The sequence below is a fragment of the Hibiscus syriacus genome, unplaced genomic scaffold (assembly GCF_006381635.1).
Source record: "Hibiscus syriacus cultivar Baekdansim isolate YM2019G1 unplaced genomic scaffold, ASM638163v2 tig00111621_pilon, whole genome shotgun sequence".
Classification (NCBI taxonomy): domain Eukaryota; kingdom Viridiplantae; phylum Streptophyta; class Magnoliopsida; order Malvales; family Malvaceae; genus Hibiscus; species Hibiscus syriacus.
In genome coordinates, this window is record NW_024063138.1 from 3,887,983 (window position 1) to 3,914,227 (window position 26,245).

The 26,245-nt window shown below is 34.2% G+C and overlaps 1 protein-coding gene and 2 pseudogenes across 1 annotated transcript; 1 reads left to right on the forward strand and 2 right to left on the reverse strand.

Moving 5' to 3' along the window:
• Nucleotides 1-497: 497 nt before the first annotated feature.
• Nucleotides 498-4,401, forward strand: LOC120166090 (annotated as a pseudogene).
• A 495-nt stretch (nt 4,402-4,896) lies between these two features.
• LOC120166130 lies at nt 4,897-7,272 on the reverse strand (annotated as a pseudogene).
• Nucleotides 7,273-8,047: 775 nt separating this feature from the next.
• Nucleotides 8,048-12,175, reverse strand: LOC120166133 (protein disulfide-isomerase like 2-2-like). Its single transcript, XM_039175490.1, has 9 exons — nt 11,925-12,175; nt 11,192-11,350; nt 10,816-10,929; nt 10,161-10,318; nt 9,451-9,550; nt 8,947-9,123; nt 8,713-8,858; nt 8,477-8,623; nt 8,048-8,390 (listed from the first exon to the last, which is right to left on the reverse strand). The coding sequence occupies exons 1-9, from the start codon at nt 12,051-12,053 to the stop codon at nt 8,216-8,218; spliced, it is 1,305 nt and encodes a 434-aa protein (XP_039031421.1). The 5' UTR covers nt 12,054-12,175; the 3' UTR covers nt 8,048-8,215.
• Nucleotides 12,176-26,245: the final 14,070 nt, after the last annotated feature.

Below are 26,245 nucleotides of genomic sequence, written 5' to 3' on the forward strand. Positions count from 1 at the left end.
CAAATGATCATATTAATTTTTTTTTTAAACTAGGACCTTATCTATCCTTTTGCCTAAATATTAAATACTTCAGATTTGAAAATACATCTATTTCGATACGTAAATCTTTATTTTTTAATTATTAAAATAAAAAATTTTAAATCTAAAAAATTTACTCGATTATAAAAATCTATTTATGCGAAATGAAGTCAAGCTGTAACTCTAAAAATTTAGTCCCAAAACACTTTGATCGTATAATCAGTTGAGTAAAAAAAATCAGAACTTAAAGAACAATATAATAAAGAACAATAATTTTTTAATAGACGACCGAAAATAATTACGAATAAAACAATAGATATATATCTTGAGAAACAATAATTTAAATATTTATTTTATAATAAAATTAAAATTATTATTTAATTTGATATTTTAATTAAAATATTTTATTAATATAAAGTTGAGTTTAAGAAATTATGTTACTAATATATAATTCAAAATTTTGTCTTAGTTTTAGATAATTCCCATCGGTGATCTTGCCTGACTTCCTCTATTTGTGTAGCTATGATAACGCCTCTCGCTCTGAGCTTCTCATGACTCAAGGAATTACTCGCGTCCTTAACGTAAGCCCCTTTTCTTCTTTTTCTTCTTATTTTCATTGTATTAATGGCAACTTATTGTTTTTACTTTTGATGTTGGATTTATTGATTTGATGAATGCAGAATTTGGGGAAAAGTTTATTTATGATTGTTTACTGATTGTAATCAGAAAGAGAAGATTTTTTGTTTTGTATATGTTAAGGTTTCTATTCTGCTGTTTGAACTTTGAATGTATTGAACTAATTCTTTATTTGAGGAACATCTTGTAGCTTTATTGATCTGGAAAATTCCTATCTCAGTTTTTTCCTGTAGAAGTCTTATTGATATTCGGGGATTAGAGATGTGAATGAAAGATTAATTGCAACTTTCAGGATAGAGTTAAGTTAAACTATCCATTAAGAGTGGATTTACATTAAGACTCTAGGTGAAGCCTTTAACTTTGGGCTAAACTTGTGGATGATGAGTTAAACATATATTTTTGTTGTCGAGTTTGAAACATAGGGAAGAAGTTTAATCAAATGTATGATTTTGGCTCTAGGCAAGACTGGAACAGGATGTGCAGGTGCAATTGAGTGAAGTTAGAAGTAGAATAATACTATAATAGTAAGATTTGGTGGTCTAATAGTCGAAAGAGCGATTGTTTTCTTTTTCGGTTTTGAGTTTTACAAGGAGAACCTGATGGTGGTGTCAGATATGTAAGTGAAGTTGATTGATTTTCATAGGCTTTGCTTGGTAGGGTGGAAAGAAAATTGGAAGGATTGAAAATTAAAGAGGTAGAAAATTTGAAAGATTAAAAAAAAATTTCTTTCCATTGGTGTGCTTGGTAGAAATGGTGGTAAAATTGAATGAAAATATAATTCTTTCCATTCATTGCTTGGCAGAATTGAAAGATGAGAGGAAAGAAAATTAAACTTTGAAAAATACATATTTTGAACTAACTCATATCCTCCCATTTTCTTTCATCTTTTCCTGCCAAATTGGAATGATTTATTTTTAGGAAAATGATCATCCCTCTCATTTTCTTTCCTACCAAGCACATTCAAAATTTATTTTCTTTCAACTTTTCCCCTCCCTGCTTCCATCCTTCCACTTTTCCACCCAGCCAAGCAAAGCCATAGTGTTTGCTTTAGAATTTTTAGTTAGGATAACGTTATTGCCATTTGATTAGGTATATAGGCATAGAATGGTGGACAGTTCAAAGTTAAAGGGGCAAATGATTTTCAGAATTAACCTTTCACAGTATTCGGTTCAGTCTATCATAATTAGAGAGTAATGGATGCATTGGAGCTCCATTTTACTATAGTGATGGGATTTCCTTTTGATGTTAAATTAAGATTCCATCGGACATTTAGAATTAACCAGCATGTGGCAGAACACAACTGCTAGTGAAAAGCCTATAGGCTATAGCAAGAGTTACACATTTTGGAAGTTTATGGATTCTGTTTTTCTTTTCTAAGGGCGCAAAACAGAAATTTATTTAAATGGGTCAAAGATTAAGAACTTCTTATCATCAAAGAATGGTAATATGATTATGTTTTGGAATTGGACCTAATTTAATTGATACTATAGCAGGATTGGGGAGAAACTGTGATAAACTTTGGTGACTATAAAGTTATTGTTTTTCATGTTGTGAATGTACTTTTAAACTAAGCAAACAAATAGGTTCTGTCATCCAATCGCTATTAGTGATGCAATTGAAGGCTGCCAAGTTTAAAAAATTGCAGATTGCTTGTATGGAATATCCTTATGTTTTAAACATTATTACTCAGACTGTACCTGCTTGTCAAAATCTATAAGAATTCATTTGTCTATCACTGCCTGCAAGATGACAAAATTTTACAATTTGACGATGCAATACAATTTTTAGGTGAGTTAACCTTTGTCTTGCATTTTGAGTCTGTTTTCAAAAGCTTGACTTTGATACCTCCTCCTTTGTGCACGGCTTTGGTATTTCCTCTTTTTTGCATAGTAATTTTTTTTTTACTTGTGCAAAATTCACAATGCTGGTTTGAGCAGAACTCAATAACATTCACACCCTTTTTTAATGTCCTGAGAAGCATTTATTGAGTAATATTTTCTCCTTTTATGTTACATATTGAGAGGCTTCTTAGTTTTATGGATTTCACATTGTTAACTATGAGTGTTTCGCTGTCAAATTCGTGTTCAAAATTTGGAAACATTGCTAAGATAATCGAGTTTAGATCTCAAAACACTTTTCTCAACTTGGTATTTTTCTTATGATTTGCTCTGTGGTTAAATCATGATGCCTTTGTTACCCTAGTGAAATGGCTGTGGAGAGTATATTTTGTTAATTAATGTTTGTCGGTTGCACTAAAGTAGCTCAGAGACTGTCAATTGACGTGTTGCATAGTTTTATATTCTCATTGGCATATTTTGACCTGTGGTTTGTTTCTAAATTTGCAGAGCTGTGCGAGAGGGATAAGGCTCGAGTCCTTGTGCATTGCATGTCCGGAAAAAATAGGTTGATTTTACTGCTTCATTCCCCCTTATCCAAGAAATAGGCACTAAGAAAAACACAAGTATATTAAAGTGTTCCTCTCTCTTTAATCTTATTTCATAGCCCGAAAAAATTTTAATGCGGAAATTGGGTATTTCACTTTGTTATTTTGCACACAAAAGATAAACTGCTTTGCATTTGTTTGTATACACTTTTCTGTTATTTTTTCTTTTTTAAAAAGGAATAATTAGAAGTTTGGTATTTTACTTCTTGAGAAGGGATATACGGGCATGTATACCAATTTAAACTTACGAAAATGTTTGCGAATATTCTTTCTGACAGGTCTCCAGCTATTGTAATAGCTTACTTGATGAAGTCTAGAGGATGGTGGCTTCCGCAAAGTTATCAGTGGGTGAAAGAGTGGAGATCATCTGTGGAGTTAAGGTATTTACCAGCATTGACATAGATTAACTAATAAGTTGTTATTTTAGTTAATTGGATGTCATTAGCTTAATCGAAAAGAATATAAGAGTGCCACTTGCAAGAGGAAAATGGATGTCGTGTAATATCAATGTGGAAACGGGAAAAGTATAATGCTGCTGAAACTATCAACCTGTTTCCGATTTCTGATTGGTATTTGATAGATTGCATGGGATGAGTGGATAATGTTTTGTAGTTTTTAACTGAAAAATCAACTTTTCCTTCCACCCGAAAGAATTTAGAGTAGAAATGCTTCATTCATGAGTAAGCTATATGTATGACTTGCACGTGTTAAGTGAATCTGTTTCCAAAAGTAATTTCTTTCGTATGATCGAAAATGAGTTTAAGGATTATAGACTTGTAGTCGTGATGTTTACATTTGTACAACCTTGTACATATTGTTGTTTTCATGTGGTTTGCAGCTGTGTACCAGCAATTGCAGGAATATGAGCAAAAGCTTTGGATCCGAAAGCATCAATCCCGCACTGCCTACATTCCCACCAGCTGGAGCCCCGTCCTCAATTTTGGCCTCTCAAACGATCCAGTTCCTATAACTATTCCGGCTTTCAGTGATCTCGGTGGTGCTTCTATTTTTGCACGACCACCTTTAGAAGTTCCTCAGCATGGGTTCACATTTGGTGCCGGTCAGACCCAGAGAAGTATGTCTGAAAACCTAGGTAACCCTAATGCCAGTGATATTCCGATGGATAGCTCTTAAATCCCGAAGTTTCTTTAGCAAGGTCAACCATTTCACCAGAAAATCTAACGAGACCGACCTTTATGAGGTTCAGTGTGATATTTGGCTGTAAATTGCGAGTAACTCTTGATTGTCTATTGAGTCAATACATTCGTTCTCAGTGCCTCGATGTTAATTAAACTTCCACCATCTAGCGCCTTCCAGATTTCATATGCGAAGACAGTTTTCAGTAGAATCAATGTGAACATTTGTGCATCCATTCTTCTTTTCATAATATAAACTTTTTTCCAGAACAGTAGATTCAGTATCTTGTCCGAAGATTGTAATATTTTCCGATCATCCCTCAAGGAAACAATGAAACAAACTCTCTAAATCTTCCAAATCCAAACTGGTAAATCAAAAGATGTCAAAATCAAAGAAAATCTGCGAAACCTTGGGAGGTAGAGAGACTTTCCACAACATCTAACATTTCTATTATCACTAAATCGTTACTCCTAATGAGTATTACCCACAACCTAGGGGAGATTAAAAGTGTCAACTAAGAACTTTTGACCACGGTAACCTATTAAAAAGATTCTTGACCATTTGACAATGAACGTTCATATAACCTTGTAGATGTCATGCTAGAACCCAGTACTTCAAGGGATAACAACAATCATTTAACTAAGGTTGCTTGATTCGTGCAAATAATAATAAATAGGGAAGCCATTTATCATAAATTATCAAGTACAGATGCTAAGTTAGAAACGCAATCCAAATTATTTATCTATGAGGTTAAGGCCTTCAGTTGGCTGTAAGCCTCCGTTGTCTCCGTCTGCATTGGCATATTGGACTGAAAACAATGTAACTGATGTCTAACTTCAATCCAGCTGCAGCCTGGTTGCTTCTCTGCTTCAGTGTCTTTCATCTATAACCTTGTGTTTTCAACTTCATCCCAACTACAAGCCTCGGCTTGCATGTTTGACAACAACACAAAGCTTGAAGTTTCATCAGGTTCGAATTCCGAAAGCTGTTTAGCTGCAATCTTACCAAGCTTCAAATTCCCATGTGTCTTGCAAGCTGCCAGCAATGCACCCCATATTCTGGCATCTTCCCTGACCTTCAATCCCCTCGCCACTTCAAAGGCTTCGTATAACATTCCGACACGGCCTAACATATCAACGACGCAAGCATAGTGTTCAACCGAAGGTTCTATAGAGTAAATTTCACTCATGTTTTTAAACAATTTTAAACCCTGATCAATAAGGCCAATGTGACTACAACCTGATAAAACCCCAACGAAGGTGATATGATCAGGGCGTACTCCTTTTAACACCATTTGTTCGAAGAGTTGAACCGCTTCTTTTCCATAACCATTACAAGCATACCCAGCAATCAGAGAATTCCAAGAAATAACATCAACTTCTTCAAGATCATCGAATATGAGCCGAGAAGAGAAGATCCTTCCACATTTAGCATACATGGTGATCAAGGCATTCCCTACAAACAGATCATTTAAATGACCACTCTTCAATACCTTAACATGCACCTGCTTTCCAACTTGCAAAGCCGCTAGATTGGCACATGCACTTAGTCCACACGCAAGAGTTGAATGATCGGGTATTATTCCTTCACAAGCCATCACTTTGAAACTATTCAATGCATCCATTGATAAGCCATTGTGCAAGAAACCTGATATCAATGAATTCCAAGAGACTACATTCTTTATCTTCATTTCCTCGATTATCTTAACCGCTTTGTCCATTTCTCCAGTTTTAGCATAACCAATGATCATGGTGTTCCAAGTGACCAAATCCTTATCTTCCATCTCCTTGAATAGATCAAGCGCCTTATCCATTCTTCCCATCTGTGCATACCCTGCAATCATGGTGTTCCAACAAGCAATATCTCTACCAGCAATCTCATTAAAAAACTGACAAGCTTCATCCATTATTTTATTCTTAATGTATCCAGAAAGTATTGCAGTTTGCGCCGCAATATTCTTGTAGGGCATCTGATTCAGTATTTCCCTTGCCTTACCAAGCTGGCCAACGTGAACATAACCATCAATCATTGTGATCCATGAAACTGAATCCCTGTTCGGCATCTCCCTAAACAACCTCGCAGCCTCCTCAATTTGGTAATCCTTCAAATAAGCACTAATCATAGCATTCCAAGAAACAACATTGTTATTCTCCATCTGATCAAACAATCTCCTTGCTTCCAATATCTTTCCACTTCGTGCGAGCCCACACAACATTGTAACCCCGGAAACAACATTCGGATATGGAATCTTCTGAAAAAAAATCCCAAGCAGAATCCAAATCACCAACCTCAATAAACCCATCGACCATCAAATTCCATGAAACAACATCCCTCATCGCCATTCCCGCGAAAAACTCCCTCCCCAAATGCATTTCCCCATTCCGGGTATAACAGGATAACATCGAATTCCATGAAATCACATTCCTAAGCGGCAATTCGTCGAACAATTTCTTTGCCTCAGCAAACCTTCCTTTCTGACCATACCCTTGAACCATCACGTTCCAAAAAGCCACATCACGCCTATCAAGAAATAAATCAAACAGTTCTCTAGCCTTTTCAAGCTCGCCGTTACGTGCAAAACAAGTCATCATCAGAGTCCAAGAGAATTTGTCTCTTTTAGGCATTTCAACGAACAGGCGATAAGCTTCATCAACTCTGTCGCAGTGTGAGTACCCAGCAATCATCGTGTTCCAAGAAACTAGGCTTCTATGAGTCAAGTTGTCGAACAGGCGACGTGCATCGTTGATTTTGCCGTTTTTATTGATAGTTGAAATCATGGAGTTGTAAGTTACAGTGTTCTTAATGGTCATTAGGGAGAAAAGTTTGACGGCTTCTTCGATTTTACCAGATTTTCCCAACTGGGTAATCATGGTGTTTTGGTTGAAGACATGGCTGGTGTGCTCACCAATTAATTTCAAGTTATGTTTCATCTGCTCATGGCTGAAAATCAATTTTGGGTAGGCTTTACCTTTATTAGAGGGATAAATTGTCAAGCTGGGTTTAGCAATTCAACCTTCGGAATTGGAAATACCTCCAATTTGTTCATGTTGGATTTTCATATTTTTTGAAGACGAAAATAATGCATAAAAAATCAATAAATACAACAATTTTAACCAAGTCTTTTCCAAAAATGAGCATTTTCTTGATACTTCAAGAAAGTTTCATTTTTTTTAATTATGTTATTTTTTTTTATCATTTCAGTTCCTAAGATTTCGTTTTGATCAATTCGAATTGATCTAAGTAGTACACTTGATTTTGGTGAATGAATCTCTCAACGAAAATTTTCTGCACACATAAGGACTCGAACCCGAAATTGCTAATTATGTTAATTTTAACAAAAGGAAAATTACACTCATGTAACTAAACTTTTAGGTTGTTTTCACTCTGATCATAAAATCGAAAAGAAAAAAAAAAACTTCCATAGAAATTACACTCGTGGTCACTAAACATTAATGACAATAAAAATCAGAAAAAAATTACAAGATTATCGCTAACTTCTAAGAAATATTAACTATTAAACCTTTAAAATTCATCCTTTAATTTTTATTTCAATATAATACATAAACAGTTGGATTTTTATTTAAATCGAAAAATAGAGCTTAGTTTTAGAAGAAAAAAATTGGGGGGGAGAGGTCTAAATTTCAAATGTAGAATTAAAAGTCCAGTACTTTTCAAATATTTTAAAATTTAGTAATGAGTTTAGATTGTTCGATTGTTTTATTGCATAATTAATTTATCATGTCATTCATTCAAAAACGTAGTGATAGATAGTAAGCATGTACTAATCTAATATACATTTATTGATGCCAGATGAAAGGAACTTCCATAAATATATTGAACATTCGTAGTGAAGTGTTTCAATTAGTAAAAACCCAAGTCCTTCAGATATTCGATCAATAGGTAGAAACCAAATAAACGACACAACCCGGTCACGCTAAACATCAAAAATACTTATTTTGACTAAACTAAACCCGAATTTTATCACAACTCATCTTTGCTTTCTGTAGATTCTCCCATGAGTTCTTCAAGTGAGAATTCATCCTCTTCAATGATTTCTCCATCTTTACCATCCCATGGTTCTGTCTTCACGGTCTCGGGTTTCCCCTCCAATGGTAGATTTCCCTTGCCTCCGCGCCCTGCTTCCTTCACAAACTCCCTGACATGGACAAAATGTTTGCATATTCCAAGATTTGTTTTGGTTCATTCATAAAAGGTACACAAAGTCGGAAAAGAAACACTTACGTGATCTGCTCAAGCTCAAATGCACTTTTGAGTGGAGCATATGCTCCTTTCTTGATGTTCAAGGCTACAAGAGCTGGATAACCGTACCCACCAACACCTACCCGCGTTTCAAGATCTGGTTGCTTTCCGGCTGCAGCCCATACATAGCTATAGGAGATGAAATTGGTCATCAGAACAAAACACACGCACGTATATACAAAATGAAATTGAGAGAGAATTAACTTGCATGTACTTGCCTGTAAGGACTTCGTTTAAATTTCTCTGCAACTGACAATAACATCTCCAAGTACTTGTTCCTTCCTTCTGCCTTGGAGTCTAGAATGTCGGGTAAGAAAGCAAGGAAGCATATGGCAGCCGAACCACATTTCTCCTCCATTACATCCTATAGTGAATAGATTGTACTTTTCAGTAAGCAACTATATAGTTCTGAAAAGAATGAACTGTTTCTGAATCATGAGTGTGAGACTTACTGGGCCAGTCAGCTCTGTCACTTCAGCAGGTCCGACATTTGTTTCAAGCTGCTCTAGAGCAAATGATTCAATGGCAGAGGCAGTCCTAGCTCCCTCATAAGGAACTGGGCTATCTTTGTCAGCACCAAATACTAAGATGGTAGGGAACCCTTGCACATTGAACCTGCTCATGAGAGACTGCAAAGCCACACCCCATTATTAAAACAACAATATAGAAACAATTACATTGAAAACTTCCTATGACAACATAAATTTTTTTTTTTTTTATCATTTCCCCAATCTGAAATTGTCCAAAATAAGGAAGCACCTTTATCGGTTCTAATAAGATTTCATAGAGTAGTTTCTGGGTATGAATATATTCTCAGAAGGCAGATGCCTTGGGATATCAAGTTTAAGCAAAAATTAATGGCAAAATTCAACTTCGTAGATTTCTGACTCCTAATTTGTAAATAAGTCAAATCAGAATTGCAGCAATTCCAAGTAAATTTTATTTGGGTAAATTACCTTATCAGAATCACAGTCAACATGACCAAGCTTCACCTTTCCCTTCAGGCTATTAGCAGCCTTCTTCCACTCAGGAGCAAGTTTTTTACAGTGTCCACACCTTCAAGGAAGTGTATATGTGGTATCAACCAGCCACAATTAGAAGATAATAACTAGAAACTTACAATGTTAGGAAGCATACATTTTGTGCAAAAATTTATGTAACATAGATTATTGCATTGTGATCGATTTAATCCCATCAATCTTATATGATATCTTTGCATAAGGGGTATATGTATATGTGTGTGCGTGTGTATATATATATATATATATATCATTCAAAATTTACAACTCTAGGTATATATACAGAACATATTAATTGCTTTATCTGTTGGACCTTGGCCTTCAGTAAGTTCAACATTATGTGTTCATAAAAGCATTTAAAATATCACGCACAATTACTATCTTCCGAAAAAAGGTCACAGTATCATGCCGTTGAATTAATTTAAAATAATCTTCCAAAAAATCACACACACAGACACACAATTAATAGTTTCAAAAAAAATCATGAAACTCTGAATATTTGGTTTCTTATTCATAAAAGAGATCCTATATAAATGTATGCTAATCTATTATAAGTTTCACGCATGTGAAAGTATAATGATACTAGTGACACACCATTTCTTGACGAGCACACTAGACTAATCGTTAAAGATTTAAAGCATGCTTACCAAGGAGCAAAAAACTCCACAACCCAAAGTTCTTTACTTTTGATCACCAATTCATCAAAGTTGCGGGAATTCAATTCTACTGATGCACTAGGCTCAGATTTCTCACTTGATCCTCCAGAAGCTTTCCCATCCAAACGGTCTTTCAAAAGGGCCTTTACCCGAGTTCAAAATAATCAAGTCCAAGAAAGAATGTGAAATAGTAGAATAAATTTGACATACTTGAATTGCCTTCTAAATTTTACAAATTACCTTAAAATTGGGTTAGAAGGGCCAAAACATAATGAAACAAACTAATTCTTTTGTTGAAGAAACCCAAAATTAACAAAAGAATTAAAAGAAACTGGTTTCACTGGTTCTCGATTTCCAGCTTTTTTTTTTTACTGAATCTACCTGATTTACCAACCGGTTCCTGATTCAATCGCTTGACCCGGCTAGTCTGGTCCATTTTTCTAATCACCTCTTAAAGTGAATCTATGAACTAATGCATATCAATTATCACCACAAGACAATCCCATCTTAATAGATAGCGGCTTAAAAAGGAATGAATCATCTTAAGATGGTAACAAATGCAATACTTGATTGCAACATCATCCACCCAGAATTTATGATCTAATAAAATCAAGATTCTTCAATCAATCAACATACTGTAACAAACCTGCTTGAGGGCAAATTCTGCAATAGGCTTGACATCCCTAGTGCCCTGATAATCTACAGGAGGCTTTCCAGGGGCAAACACCTTTATTGTAGGAAATCCTCTAATCCCGTATTCCTGTGTAGCAATCAGAAAAAAGTTTTTAAAAGCACAGAAATTAAAAGTGAACAAAAGAATTTCAAGCCAGATGCAAGATATTATCAGTAACTGACAATCCCATTCAAAATGCAACAAAGACTAGAAGTTTAGACAGCATAAGGAACTATATGCAAACTACCATTGCTTGTTGAAGAACAAACAACACACCAACAATATAGAACCTAGACTACATCTCAGAGTTAAGCAAAAGGCGTGTTTGATATATTTGAACTCCCCAAACCTGAGCAAGGGACTGGTGAGCATCAGCATCAAGGGCTGCAACAGTAGCAACACCTTTCAAGGCATTGGCTGCTTTCTCCCATATTGGGGTTAAAGCTTGGCAATGACCACACCAAGGTGCGAAGAACTCAACCAAAACAACTCCGTTTGAATTTAAAACCTGCCATAATTCAAAAATCACAGTGAATAACATATTCTCCTTGAAAATCTGACTCTTTCCCTTAAAAAATAACTAATAAATAAGAAAAAGTCAGATTCAAAGAAAAGGTGTTTCATAATGCATTGAAAATGATATGCTACAGTTGTATCCTCACTATGGAATTTAATCATACAGTAATAAATCACGTAAATTGAAATCATTGCTTAAACCCAATCAAAATGGTATGAAACATAAAACTGCAATGCCATTAAAACTCTTTAAATCATTCATCTAAGCTTGAGAAATGACCTAATTCATAAATTAATTATTAAAATTAATACCTCAAAATCAAAACAAAATAAAGGCCTTTAATAATAAAGTATAACTTTTTAAGGTAAATATAATAAAGTATAGTTAAGAAACAAAAAACCTAAAGGACTCACTTATTTCTAATCGCATTTAATTTATTCAATTGTGATCCAACAAAGCGATGCATTACATTTAAATTAAGAGAAATTTATATCCTCCTTATTCATTTCAATTCCTTTCTAAAACATTTTCTTTTCTACTCAAGGGCGCAGTATGAAAGGTTTACCTTGGACTTGAAATTAGAAGGAGTGAGCTGAAGCACGGGCGACGACGGACCGTAAAGAGCGTTAGATTTGGTGAAGAATGTGAAGAGAAATGATAAAGCTATTAGCAGCAGAGATCGTGATCCACGCATTTTTTTTATTAATTTTCCGTCACTTTCTAGGGAATTCGTGATTTTCCTCTATCGCCCAGATTGAATCTCTCTGTCGGAGAAGAAACCTCTGAATAGACAGTGTAGACTAGAAAAACCCCTTACCCTTCAGAGGAAGCTACGTGTGGTAGCCAATGAGATTTGACCACGTCAGCTCGCCACGTTGTAAATAATCTGGAAGAAAATTCTTATTTTTTGGACTAGGTCAGGAGGATGTGGGACATAGAAATTACCAAGCTTTCAACACCTATTAGTGACACGTGTGCAATTCTCCACTTTCTTTATTGTGCAAATTACAGCCATGACTATTTAACTATGGGCAGATTCTATTTTGATCATTGATTTTTTAATTTTATCAATCGGTTCCCTTAACTATTTAAATGTTATCAATCAAGTTGTTAACATTTAATGGAGGAGATGATGTAGAAGTTAAAAAAATTGGTATAATTATACATTTGTTTCTCAGTACTTACACTTTCAATCAATTTTAACATAAATTTAATTTATTTACTAAGTTTAATTCTCCAATTAGAAGTACTACAATCAAATTAAAGCAAAGATGAAAGGGTTGGGGAAAGACCAAACATGCTATCTATGGAGATAATTGAACACACCGTTATCATTGGGCCAAAGCCCAAACTTCATCCTTGTGATGGAAAAATTATTAGATGATCTCAGCTCACCACGTCATCAATTGTCTCATTCAAAAATAATTTTCTATCTCATTTTTTTAAAGTGAATCTTCATGTTTTTCCTATGTGTAAATAAAGAGTGAGTAGTTGTTTTAGAAATTATTTTAAAATTTATAATTCTGATTCGTTGGGACTATAGATGACGCAGTGAACCTGTACCATGAAATAATTTCGTGATGAAGATTCCAACACGATTTAATTAATGCCAAAAAAGGAAGTAGCCTAGAGAAGATTCAAACCAAGGCTATCAAGAGAGTTTGAAAGTATCTAAATCACTCCAAATTTAATAGTTAGTTTCAATTGGATACATTTCATATATAATTTAAATCTTACTTAATACACGATTCAAAGTATAAATGAATTTAATTTTTTTTTATTTTAATCTAAAATTTATGTCTTTTATATTTTTCATATTTATAATTCAATGCTTATATATATATATAATCAAATTGACTCTTTTTAAATTAATTAATAATTTTTAAAAATCATATGATTAGAAAATTAAATTAATTGAATAAATTAAAATTAGGATCAAATTAATTAAATATATAAGTATTAAGGACCAAATATATAATTATACTAATTTTAACTACACGTCAGCTCATTCATCAAATATTAATGATAAATGGCTTTATTAGTAATATTTAAATAGTTAAGTGGTGTGATTGACAAAATTAAAAGGTCGATGATCAAAATTAATTAGTCATTGCTTTTATGAGTGCGAGATACTTTCACCCTAGTTAGATGAAAATTTTCATTTGCTTCTACTTAGGCAAAGATGTCTTCGACCATCCTTTAGACTTCTCTAAGGGCATTGAGTTATCTTCTTTAGTCGATGGTGTTGAGATGTCTCTGCTCCATCCTAACTAAAGGGACTATTTCGATCTCTCTTTGATGACCGGTCAAAAAGAGTCGAGATCCCTCCGCTATGACTATGAAAATTTATCCATGACCCCTACAAAGCATCAAGGTGCTGTTACTTTCTCCATTATCTTGTTGAAGGTATCAATATCATCTGCCACATATTTAATATATACATACGAGCATCCAGTCACATAAAAGCAGTCACTATATTGATTCTTGAGCAACAACTACTCTAATAAAGTAAAAAAAAATTCGAGTCTTGAGTAAAGTCACTTTATGGCATTTCCTCAACTAATGGGGGAATTCTAAGGAATTCCATTCATTGTAATATTTTTTTGATAATGAAGTTATCATCCGTTAGTGGTGTCGAGGAATAGATGAAATTTGGTGTGTTCTCTCCATTATTGTTCTTTATTGAGTTTTTATATTGTGTTTCAATATTCCATAGTTTGACGAGTTTGTTTGCTGTGCAATTTTGGTAGTTTTGATGTTGACATTCAAGTCAATTTTAAAACTACGTTCGTGTAGGGAATAACCCGATTTCCCAATAATTGGTATTAGAGCTTCGATTGAGGTTATATCGGTGGTCATGTTGCTGAAAATATCAATTCTGTGATGTTGAATATCAATATCAATTCCGTGATGTTGAATATTGGCTTTAAAATGATAAAATACGGATCAATTGAGACATCAAGCTCTTCATCTAGACCGATGAGGAGTGTGATGTCAAATGCAAACTTCTCAGTGGAGTTGTTTGAATAAGGTTATACAACGATTTTTTTGGCCCAATAAGGCAGATTAAAAAATTACAAAATAAGGCACAAACACTTTTATTTTGGGATCTACGACATTTTCTACAGTGCATGGAACTCCTCACGTCAAGGTGACGAATTCTAATAAAAAATATTTTTTATTTAAAATTTTTACCTCGATGTGATAAATTTTAATAAAAAAATTATATTTTATTGAAACTTGTCACATCGACATGACGAGTTTTGTGAATACTATAGAAAATGTCTTTTATTCCAAAAACAAACTTCCTACTTGTCCTATTTTTCTAAATAATTTACTTGTTTACCCTATTGGGCAAGAAAACCCGGTCGTGGAAGCTAAAGAAAGTGGACCCTAATAGGTTGGGGTGTCGATTTTTTTGGCCCAATACCTCAGGCGGGTAAAAAATTTAGGATATTGGGCCCATCCGATTTTTATTTAGCAAACTACGACATTTTCTACAGCGAGCCTAGAACTCGTCCTCGGATATTATTTTTTAATGGTCCCCGTATAGTGGGCCCCACATGAGCCATTATTTAATTGGGTTTATAGTGACTCGTCACGTCAAGGTGACGAGTTTATTAATTTTTTTTAAAAATTTAAAAAAAAATTTATATAAAAATTGATAGAATAAATAGTTGTTGGCTAGTCATTGTTCAACAGGTAGAAGGGCAGCAACGATCAAGGTGACGAGTTTGACCATGGATTTTGAAAAAGTAGTCGTTTATAATCGTTGAGTGTAAGGCTATAAATAAGGGTTTGTGGTTTTAGTATTTTCACCAAACCCTAAATCTAATTTTTAAAAAAAAAAAACATATGTTGTGCGAAAATCTCAAAAAATGGCAACCCAATAATATATGTTGTGTCTGGATTATAACACCCTTAACCCGTATACTTACCCGAATACAAGTCAAAGATGTCACATAACTTTACATACATTCTAAGGTTGAAATTCAGTAAAATTTTGAACTTTTAAAACGTATCCGATTTAATCCTTTCAATAAATAATGTAATCACGTAAAATCATATTATAGTATTTAAGCCTCCAAATCAATATCACTTTCAGGAAACAACTAGACAATTCTATACTATTCTATATCATAAGATAAACTGTCTAATTTAAAATATCTCTTTACTCCTTCAAAATATATTTTTTTATTTAAAACACAAAACTTAAATTCGTGTTTATATCCATAATAACATATCTTAGACTTTTCTTATTCGTTTATATGTCATCTATAAAATTTAAAAATAGTAGGATGTCATTACTGATACTTGTAACTTTTTCTTTATTGATTGATGCCCACTCAACTCCTTACTTCACTTACTCTTCTTTACCTATGCGTGAAAATCATCACACGCTAAGTATACACTTAGTGAGGCATTATAAACAAACTAAAGTGATATAAATATCAAACAACTTAACAACATCTAAACAACATATTCACTTATATAAAACTTAATAATATCATAACAATTTAAAACATTAACTTAAATTCCAATAAAATCACTAAATATCCAAACCAATTTATTCAACCATTTTTCCTCATCAAGGACTTGAAAATCATCATCTCATGATTTTATCAAAACCATGATTAATAATATCATACACAATAGTCATAACAAAGCCATGATAAACAATATCATACATAAATATCATATTGTTTTACATTCATATACAATACAAAACTTTCATATCTCATTTTTATCATTCAATTTCATATTCATTTTCACATTTCATTTTCATAATCCGTACTTTCACATTTCAGAACTTGTTTCTGGACTTATAGCTTATTTTTCAAGTTCATAGCCCAATGCATATTTATGAGAATGCAAGGTATGTGCGTCATACGAGTGTGCGCAATAAACACTTTAGTTCTATTATCAAAATTAGACTACACACTCCAAGTGCAATCATATCACTTGCACCAACGGTGCTATACATAATGTACACAAATGTACCAGATTATAATCATAATCACTCCACTTCATGGCATGCCAATTGTACCTACGACTCTCAATGTAACATACAATGGGCTTTTCCATGAATTATTATATGTTATAGAATTATCAAAGATATCAATGTCTCAACATATCCAACTTTACATATCATAACATGATGGACAATTCATACCCTAAATCATTCATAAAACTTTATAGAAATATCATGAAAATAATCCATAATGAAAATAAAAACACACTTTAGAATAATATGAGGTTGATTTATCACAAGTCTTCCTTGATCAAATAATTAAACAAATAACTACACTTACCTTTCTTTAACATACACATCATATTCATCATGGAATAAATATCATAATTATTATGTCAGCTATAATAAAGTTCACTCCTTTCAAACATTTATAATTATATATAACATAAGAGTAACACGAAAACACAATTTATGACAAATTTCAAATATTGTCAGTTTGTACTACCTTAAAAGAAATATTATTATGTATTAATCTACATACTTAAAAATTATTCCGTTTATACCAATGAAAACTATACTCGAATAAGAATCTAAAAATATAAGACACTCATTCTATTTCATCTTGTACAATTTATAGTGAATTTTCAAAATTGGCTTATAGAAGTTGTTTTGAGCAGAATCTGTTGCCTTATTTTCTGACCTATCCTCAATTAAAACTTCATATTTCATTTATACCAATGGAAACTATACTCGAATAATAATCTAACAATATAAGACAATCTTTCTATTTCATCTTGTGCAATTTATAGTGAATTTTCAAATTTGACTTACAGAAGTTGTTTTGAGCAGAATTTGCTGCCCTGTTTTCTGACCTATCCTCAATTAAAAATTCATATCTTTTTTGTATACTTATTGAAATCAGTAGCCATTTGTTCTCAACAAAACTAGACTGATACAAAAATCCAAAGGCATAAAAATCATTCCCTAATCATTTATATAGAATTTATCGTGATTTTCTAAACTTACTATTCAGAACACAAATCTAGGTAGATTTCACTAACTTATATTTTTAGCTTATTCACTAATTATATTAGCATACCAAATGAACATATATACATGAATAACAAAATTTCATAACATATAGGAGTCACTTCTTACCATGGTAACTCCGTCATTGGCTCATCGCAAGCTAATGTTTGCACGATATCATAAATACAAATTAAATATACACTCACCTGGAGTCCTTAGCTTGCAACTTTCCTTAGAAATTCACATTTCATCCTTAATCTCTCCTTAGCTTTAACATTGATTGATCTTGATTTCAAGCACACAATATAAATTAATATCATTTACAAAACATGTACTTTTCAAACCACATGTTAGTGAAAGCTAACATAGGCACGCAATAGAAAATAAATTCCTAAAAATCTTTCAATGCTTATTCAATACTAATTCCATGTCACAACATAAAATATTGACTTTAACACTCCAAGTTGACTATTCAAGTCCCTTTTTATCCAAATTCACCCAAACTTCACATAACCTTTTTCAACTTTCCATTTTAACTACTAATTATGAAGAATTCATCTCAACTTTTTCATTTTATTCCAAATAGTCCTTTGCCCTTTTACTTCAATTCAAGTCTCAAAAAACTTAATTAAATTTGCAGCATCTAATTTCCAGTCCAATACCTAAAAAATTCCATTATTACCACTTAAGTCACTAACTTTCTCAATATTTATCAGTTATTACTCAAACTTTGACATCATCTAATTTCCAGTCTAATACCTCAAAAATTCCATTATTACCACTTAAGTCACTAAATTTCTCAATATTTATCATTTATTACTCAAACTTTGACAACTTCCCAAAAGTAGTCAAATTTCACATTCTAACACCAAATTCATCACTCTAACATTAATTTCCAGCATAGTACTTCATGTATTGAATAATTACACATTAACCCCATAACTTTTCAAGATTGTCGAATAGGCCCCCAACTTTCTCAAAATTGCAAATTGGTCCAAATAACTTTCTAAAGCTTGTAGGTTCGTTCTTACATTATTTCTAACCCTTGTATAACTTTTTCATAATTTTTCTCACTTCCAAAAGCTTAGGCCAAATGTTAAGGGGGTAGGGTTTCAGGATTTCACTTGATTTCAATTTGATTTGATCATGAAATCAACCTCTATTCAATATTTTAAAACCCCTACAATCAAACCCCTAACCAAATTTCATTAAATCACAAATTTCCCCTAATTTAGGGTTTAAGAATAAAATAAATATATCATTTCTAGGTGGTTTTGATCATCAAACAAGCTTGGAAATGATTCTACAACCTCAAAATCCATCATCAATTCATAAAATCCTAATATGAACATAAACCCTAAAATTTGAGAACTCAACATTCAAGCAAGATTAGCATGCAATAATGGTACCAAATGATAGAGCTCTTCAAATAGAACAATTTTCTATTTCACAGTTCAATCCAAAATCCAAAGAAAATTGCTCAAAAATAAAGAAAAAAATTCTCTTACCTAGGTTATGAGGAGCACAAAATGGAGGTTTAAGAAGTCCTTATTTTCATGAAATTTCTAGTTTATTTCATGTTGATTTGTCATTTATTAAGCTTAAATGAATTTAATATTTATTTAATTAGAAAATGACAATTTTACCATGAATAAAACTTGATAATTACTTACATACCAAGCCACATTTTGGTTATCATCTTCCAAAGTAAAAAATGAACAAAATATTATACCCTTGACAACTTTATCCATGCAACTTTCCAAGAATTTTAATATTGCAATTTCATCCAACGATCCAAATTTAACATGGAAATAAATTCTCAAATCTAATGGTCCATATTATTTTCCATCATTTTAAAATGTGGAAATAATATTTTTAAGATTAATTTAATATCATTCAAATTTTCTCAAAATTTCTATTCGATTCGATTTACCGAATTTTTACCAGACTTTAACACTTTATATCTTTTAACATAAATTTCGAATCAAAAATCTGATTCTACCAAAACGTTATTCTTGGGGTTGAACTATTCACTTATGGGATCAAAACACTTAATTTTTGAAAATTACACTTTTAGTCCTAAACTTTTGGAAAATTACCTATTTGGTCCCTAAATTTTTCTAAACTTTATACTTTAGCTACTAAACTTTCAAATTTTACATTTTGTTCGTTAACCAAAATTTGGGGTATTACATGGATAATGTCAATGTTTTGTCGATCCGACGCAAGCTGGACGACGAATAGAGTATTCGTAGTTGGGAGATGACAATAAGAAAGCCGTATCAGCAGATGATGGAATATCTATATCAATTCGATCTATTTTCGGCCATATTTTTACGTGGCTTCAAGGTGTATTTGACTGTGATCGAGGCTCTAATCGAACGTTGGTGCCACGAGGCACACATGTTTCACTTCCCGAGTGGTGAAGCGACGATTGCTCTGGAAGACATCGCTTACCAACTCGGTGTTCCGGTGAATAGATCCCCCATCGTGAGTCATAAAGTTTACGACTCCTGACGTTAATTCTTCAAGTCTTGGGAAAATGGCCACCATCTGACTTCATGAGGGCTATCCAGTAATGATAACGTGGTTGGAGTCTGAATTCAAAGTCACGAACGAGTCTATCGAGGAGGAGGTTATTTTCGCGACCCGAGCATTTCTTCTCCAAGTGATCGGAGGGATATTATTACCGAAAAAATCCAGTAATTTGGCACACACCCAATATCTACAATATTTAGAAGACTTCGTTGTGTGTCGGAATACCTGTTAGGGCTCAGCGATTTTGGTATTTCTTTACCGGGAGCTTTGCAAGGTTGTAACTATCCATGGTGGTCAAAAAGTCGATGTCGTAGGTTGTCTATTACTGCTACATTCTTGGGCATGGTATCGCTTGCCATTTTTTTACGCCAATTACAGACACCCCGATCGAGTTTCCGCTGGCTGCAAGGTAATTGTTTAACTTCATTTATTTAACATTTTTTTAATCTAAAAAATTATTTAATTTTTATTTGTTTATATATATATATTTAAATATTTTAGATGGCGTCATAAAATAACGGAGACGAATTTGACGGGTGTCGATGCACGAGATATACAGATAAGGATCGACATCGCCGGTCAATTTTTTTTGAATCTTTTTAACTTTATATATACTAACATTGATATTTAATATTTACAGTTCTCTTAGCTTTCGTACTCTTAGCTTCCGTATGTCGACGAGGAGATATACCATGTATTGCCGATGAGGTTTTTATAGGGGTCCCACTTATGGTGTGTCGTGATGTTGTTATTGCACCAAGTGATTGTTGAGTGGTACACGGCTGATAGAGTAATGCGCCAGTTTGCGGTGCACCAGCCGATTTCTATGGAAATAGAGGTTAATATGAATATGCTCCATACAATCGATACGCGTGGTAAACATGATGAAAATTGGTCGACGCGACACACTTACTACATCAACCTATGGAATCAGCGTGAACTATCGCTCCCCCATTGCCATGACATTACACCACTGGACTTAGATTTCAATCAGTCTCTCTATCTCCAGTTTTATGAAGAAAATGACAAACCATATCTCACGACACTGCAAGAGAGAGTAAAATGGCAATATCATTAGGTCACACACGCCAAGTCCAAGTCCAAGAAGAAATCATCGTCGTCGTCTTCTTCCACTTCAGCATATACGGTTGAAGAGTACTATTACGCATCTCATGCTAGTTTCGATTTCAATCCTCTATTTCATACTTCAACTGAGACTCGATCGAATTGGGTTTGAGGTTTATGGGATACAACACAGTACTCATGTCAACACACGTTTTCGTCCTACTAGGATTCAAACTCCTAAAAATAGGATAAAATTTTGCTAGGATTCAAACTCCTAAAAATAGGATAGAGTTCTACTAAGATTTAAATTCCTAAAGATAGGATCCATAAGCACTATAAATAGTCATTGTAACTCACCATTGTAACACACGATTTACACACAAAACATAGAGGAAAGCACAGGAAGATACAAAGGCAAAACTATTGTAAAGGATTCAAAAAGGAAATAAAATGTAGCTTTTCTATTTTTAAGTATTTGGTGTATATATATAGCTTATTTATTTTATTAATACTTTTATATATATATTCCTTTTTTCAAATATTACTATATATAATTATTACTTTACTATTTTTTTATCTTACTTATTTATTTTATTTATTTTATTTTTCCCTTGTATCTTATTTGTTTTCTTTACCTTGTTTATCTAACACATTTCTCGATTTTTTTAAAGGATATTTTCAAATCAATCAAGGGTAAGTAATTAGGATCGAAACTTTACCTTTTAATTTAACTTGTTATTTTTCTTAATTAAGACAACTGGAAATTACGTAGTACCGAAAGGGCGGTTCAAGGGTGCTAATCCTTCCTTGACCGTAACCGACTCCCGAGCCCGATATATTTCTGGTAAGACGCAGATCAGGTAAGAAATAGGGTATCCGATCAACCCATTTATTTTTAAATAAATGATCGGTGGCGACTCCAATCCACAATTTTCTAAGTCGAAGCCCAATTCCGGGGCCCAACTGAAAGACGGTTGCGACAGCTTGGCGACTCTGCTGGGGACGGTAAGTGAGTCAGGCTAAGGTAATTTCCAATTGTCTTTTTAACGAAAAGGGTAAGTTTAAATTTTAAGGTAATATTTCGATCCTTTTTACTTACTTTTGATTATTTTCGAGTAAATAGTTGGACTAATCGTTTTTTCATGATTTCAGCCTTCAAAGTTTTCTTTTTTTCATCTAAAGGCTCTATACCCGAGCTCCGAACCCGTTTTAAGTGGGGGTGAAAGCGACGCCTTCGTGTGAATTTATTCATCGTATGGGCCTAGCAAGTAAACTTCGGGATTCATATACCTTATGCCTTCGTGTGAATTTATTCTCCGTATGGGCATAAGGGAATGTGTCCTCTCGAGTTTAACTTAGTCCACACAAGCCTGTGATGGGTTTAGGACTAAGGGTCTGGTAAGCCCAAGGGGGCACCAGTAAGGAGAACTCGGGTACCTTTTTTTAGAACCTAAACCCGGAGACTACAAGGAGTTAGGGCCTACCCCAAGACCTCATTTCAAACCCTAGGATGCTGGAATTATTTCCTGCTTTACTTTCTGTTCAAAGTATGTGAACTAGAAATTTATGCGGTTAGGACTTGTTCAAAACCAACTTACGGGATAGAGATCATGTCCGGGTAGGAATAATAAATATGAGGGGTAGATATCATGTGGGGTAGGATTTTTCATTTTTATTATTATTTTGATTTACCTCACTAACTCTTTTTGTTTTTGTTCTCTTTTATTTTGTTTTCATCACTTGCATCATTTAAAAGAGGTGTTGACCCACCAAAAATGTGTTTGTTAAACATAAATAATTTGAATTAATGGACAAAGTGGTTGTAATACAAGAGATAAAAATGCAGAGGACAGTCTACAAGGCGACTATGTGTCATATTCAATCCTGAAGGCGTGGTGCCCACAATTGAGGAATATATCACTTTGCTGCATTATAAAGGACTCAGAATGAATCGAGTCTGCATCAAGCACAATGAAAGACTATCCTGGAAAAACTGACTGTCAGAGGTTGCAGGGGCAAGATGAAGGTTACTAATATTAGGAGTCCCTTCAGAGATAACGATTACAAAACGATAGCTGGAATTAGAAATCATTGCTGACAAATTTAAGGAACAAACTAATGACTTCACATATTTCCTAACAATCGAGGGCTCCAATGACGCATTCGTAAGGGACAGGCTCAACAAAAGATAGATGCTAGAGATGCAGTCATTCAAGACTTCTTGGGCCAGTGCAAAAAGTAACTCAACATTGGCACGACCCATCCAGAGAAGCCGGAGTGGTTCGACATGTTATTCAACCAGTGACATACGAATACAGAAGACTAATCAACATGTCAAAAGCTGTCAGAATATTTTTGTCTCTTAATAGATAAAACACTTTTGTCCCCAATAAGGATTATTCAAAATAACAGGCACATTTTTTGGATCAATGTCTCAGATATTTCATGCATCATGCATTTAGACATATTTTGCATTTCATTATTTTCTTTGCATTCACATCAACTAACGGAAGAATGTCTCAATAAAGGAATAAATACTGGATACACCGCCTCAAGCGTTGGACACACCTCATCCGCATAACACCCGCTTGAAAAAGAAAAAAACAAATGGAGGCCAGAATGGCTCAAATCGAGGAGAACATGGCAAAATTGCATAAAGAACTTGAAGATAAGATAAACCAGATTAGTCTGAGTACTCTGAATACAATCATGAAGAACCAAGAATATTTGGTTGATCAGATCGTTGCCAAGTTAGTTGGCTTACAAAAGACCAGTGCGCTTGGGGCAGGTTTACCGGAAGGGGTAACTATGCCACCTACCCCACAAGGGGTTATCTCACCTGAAATCTTACCCGGATTACAAGATGACTCATATGCTATCAAGGGGAAAGTTATATCTGGTGCAAATATGCAAGCTTCCGCGACCAACACTCATCCGGAAGACTATCATGTCTCGGATTTTGACGAGGAGGATAAGAAAAAGAAGATGGAAAAGAAGATCAAGATGTTAGAAGATCAAATGAAGATGGTCCAAGGGGACCATGATGATTATGGAGTGGATGCAATGGAGCTGAGCCTGGTTCCAGATTTGGTGCTTCCACCAAAGTTTAAAGTTCCTGAGTTTGAGAAGTTTGACGGGAACAGCTGCCCTTCAGCTCATATCACTATGTTCTGTCGGAAGATGACATGATATGTAGGGAATGACCAACTCCTGATCCACTGCTTCCAGGAGAACATGTCCGGTTCAGCTATCCAGTGGTACAACCAGCTTAGCCGAACTCATATCAAGACATGGAAAGACTTAGCCAAGTCTTTCTTGGAACAATACAAGCATATCAACGATATGAGACCAGACCGAGTTATGCTACAAAGCCTGGAGAAAAAGCACAATGAAAGTTTTCGACAATACGCACAGCGTTGGAGGGATTTGCCTGTCCAAGTTCATCCACCCTTGGATGAAAATGAAACTAAAAAGCTGTTTTTACAGACCCTGAAGGCACCTTATTTCGGGCGCCTGATGGCAATTACATCGGGAACTTTCTCAAATCTAGTTATGGCTGGTAAGATGATCGAACCAGCTATAAAACAAGGAAAAATTGAGGGAGATATCAACAATGTCAGTACCTACAACGCCAACAAAGGTGTTGCGGTCTCAAGTCCAAAAACTGTTGCAGTTGTACCGTCTAGTACTTCTAAACAAACTCAGAGAGGACCAAGGAAAAAAAAGATTTGCATCAGTCCAATCCCAATGACATATGAGGAGTTACTCCCAACGCTAGTTGAGAAAAATCTTGTGACTCTAGTTCAATCCAAACCTAGAGAGGCCCCATATCCTGAAGGTCATGATATTAACGCCGTATGCAACTATCATATTGGGAGCTCAGGGCACACCACTGAGAATTGTGGGGCATTGAAACGTAAGGTCCAAGATCTGATCGATTCAGGGGCATTCACTTTCAATATGTAATGGGGTATTCTGATCGAGAGTCATATGGGGCATCCATTAGGAATTTTGTTGCATTATCAAGTTTATCATCTTGTTTGAACTTGTTTTTCTTTCGTACTTCTTATGCATGAACATTTTTAAGTCACTTGACGTTTAAACATTTTAAATAAAATGCTTCCTTCTTAGGAGATGAGCAAATTTTAATCTTGAATTCCTTGAATATCACCTCAATTAAAAACTGTTTAATAATTGAGGTTGTAAATCTTTGACAAATGACAAGATTGAACCCTGCAAAACAAAGACCCCTTGGTCCTAATTTAAAAGATACATCAGACTACATATTTTTCTCTTACCGAGCTAAGTTTTCTCTTCTCATGAAGAGTCCATCCAAGGTTTGGTATTCAGACACGTATTAAGAGCGAACAGAATAGGGCAACTAGCATATGAGATTGCAAAACTAATTGGTTTATACCCTTGTTTATGATGTTAAGGGATGATAATGATCTTTACAGATGGAATAGTCGAGTAAGCAAATCTAGTTTAGGTCAGTTGTTTGGAAATTGAACTCTAAAGATGAGATCCCTTGACTTTCAAAAACAACTAGACTATAACAGGTTCTTCTTGACAATCTTAAGAAATTAAATCCGTAAAGCTGAGCTTTTCCACTAAGGCAATTGGTTATAGAGGAAACTCGAAAACCCTGGCTTTATGAATAGATTATGTTCAAACTATGACACTGCTCGGACACTTGGCAATTCGGTGTTTGCTCCACTGCTTTTGTCAGGCTAAAGACTTTGTGATGAGATGAACTCTTCAGTGATTTGTCCCTCTAAAGCTGAGCTATTCCACTAAGGCAATTGGTTATAGAGGAAACTCGAAAGCCCTGGCTTTATGAATAGATTATGTTCAAACTATGACACTGCTCGGACACTTGGCAATTCGGTGTTTGCTCCACTGTTTTTGTCAAGCCAAAGACTTTGTGATGAGACGAACCCTTCAGTGATTTGTCCCTCTAAAGCTGAGTTATTCCACTAAGGCAATTGGTTATAGAGGAAACTCGAAAGCCCTGGCTTTATGAATAGATTACATTCAAATCATGACTTTGCTCGGACACTTGGCAATTCGGTGTTTGCTCCACTGCTTTTGTCAGGTCAAAGACTTTGTGATGAGATGAACCCTTCAGTTAAACCTGATAAAAGTGATTATAAGCTGTCCCTCTAAAGCAATTGGTTGAACGCCCCGAATTTATGGATTCGGCTAGCCAGACAATGGCAAAATAAATCAAATTCATCTAAAAAGAAATTTTTGGTAATAATAGACTAAGGAAGTTGAGAAAC

Bases quoted from the DNA above. Each gene is read 5' to 3' on its own strand.
- LOC120166133 (XM_039175490.1), bottom strand. From the start codon at position 12,053: ATGCGTGGATCACGATCTCTGCTGCTAATAGCTTTATCATTTCTCTTC. The intron at 10,930-11,191 runs GTTTGGGGAGTT...ATTGCTACACAG, and splicing joins CTCACCAGTCCCTTGCTCAG to GAATACGGGATTAGAGGATT. The intron at 9,551-10,160 runs GTAAGCATGCTT...ACTTCCTTGAAG, and splicing joins GTGGAGTTTTTTGCTCCTTG to GTGTGGACACTGTAAAAAAC.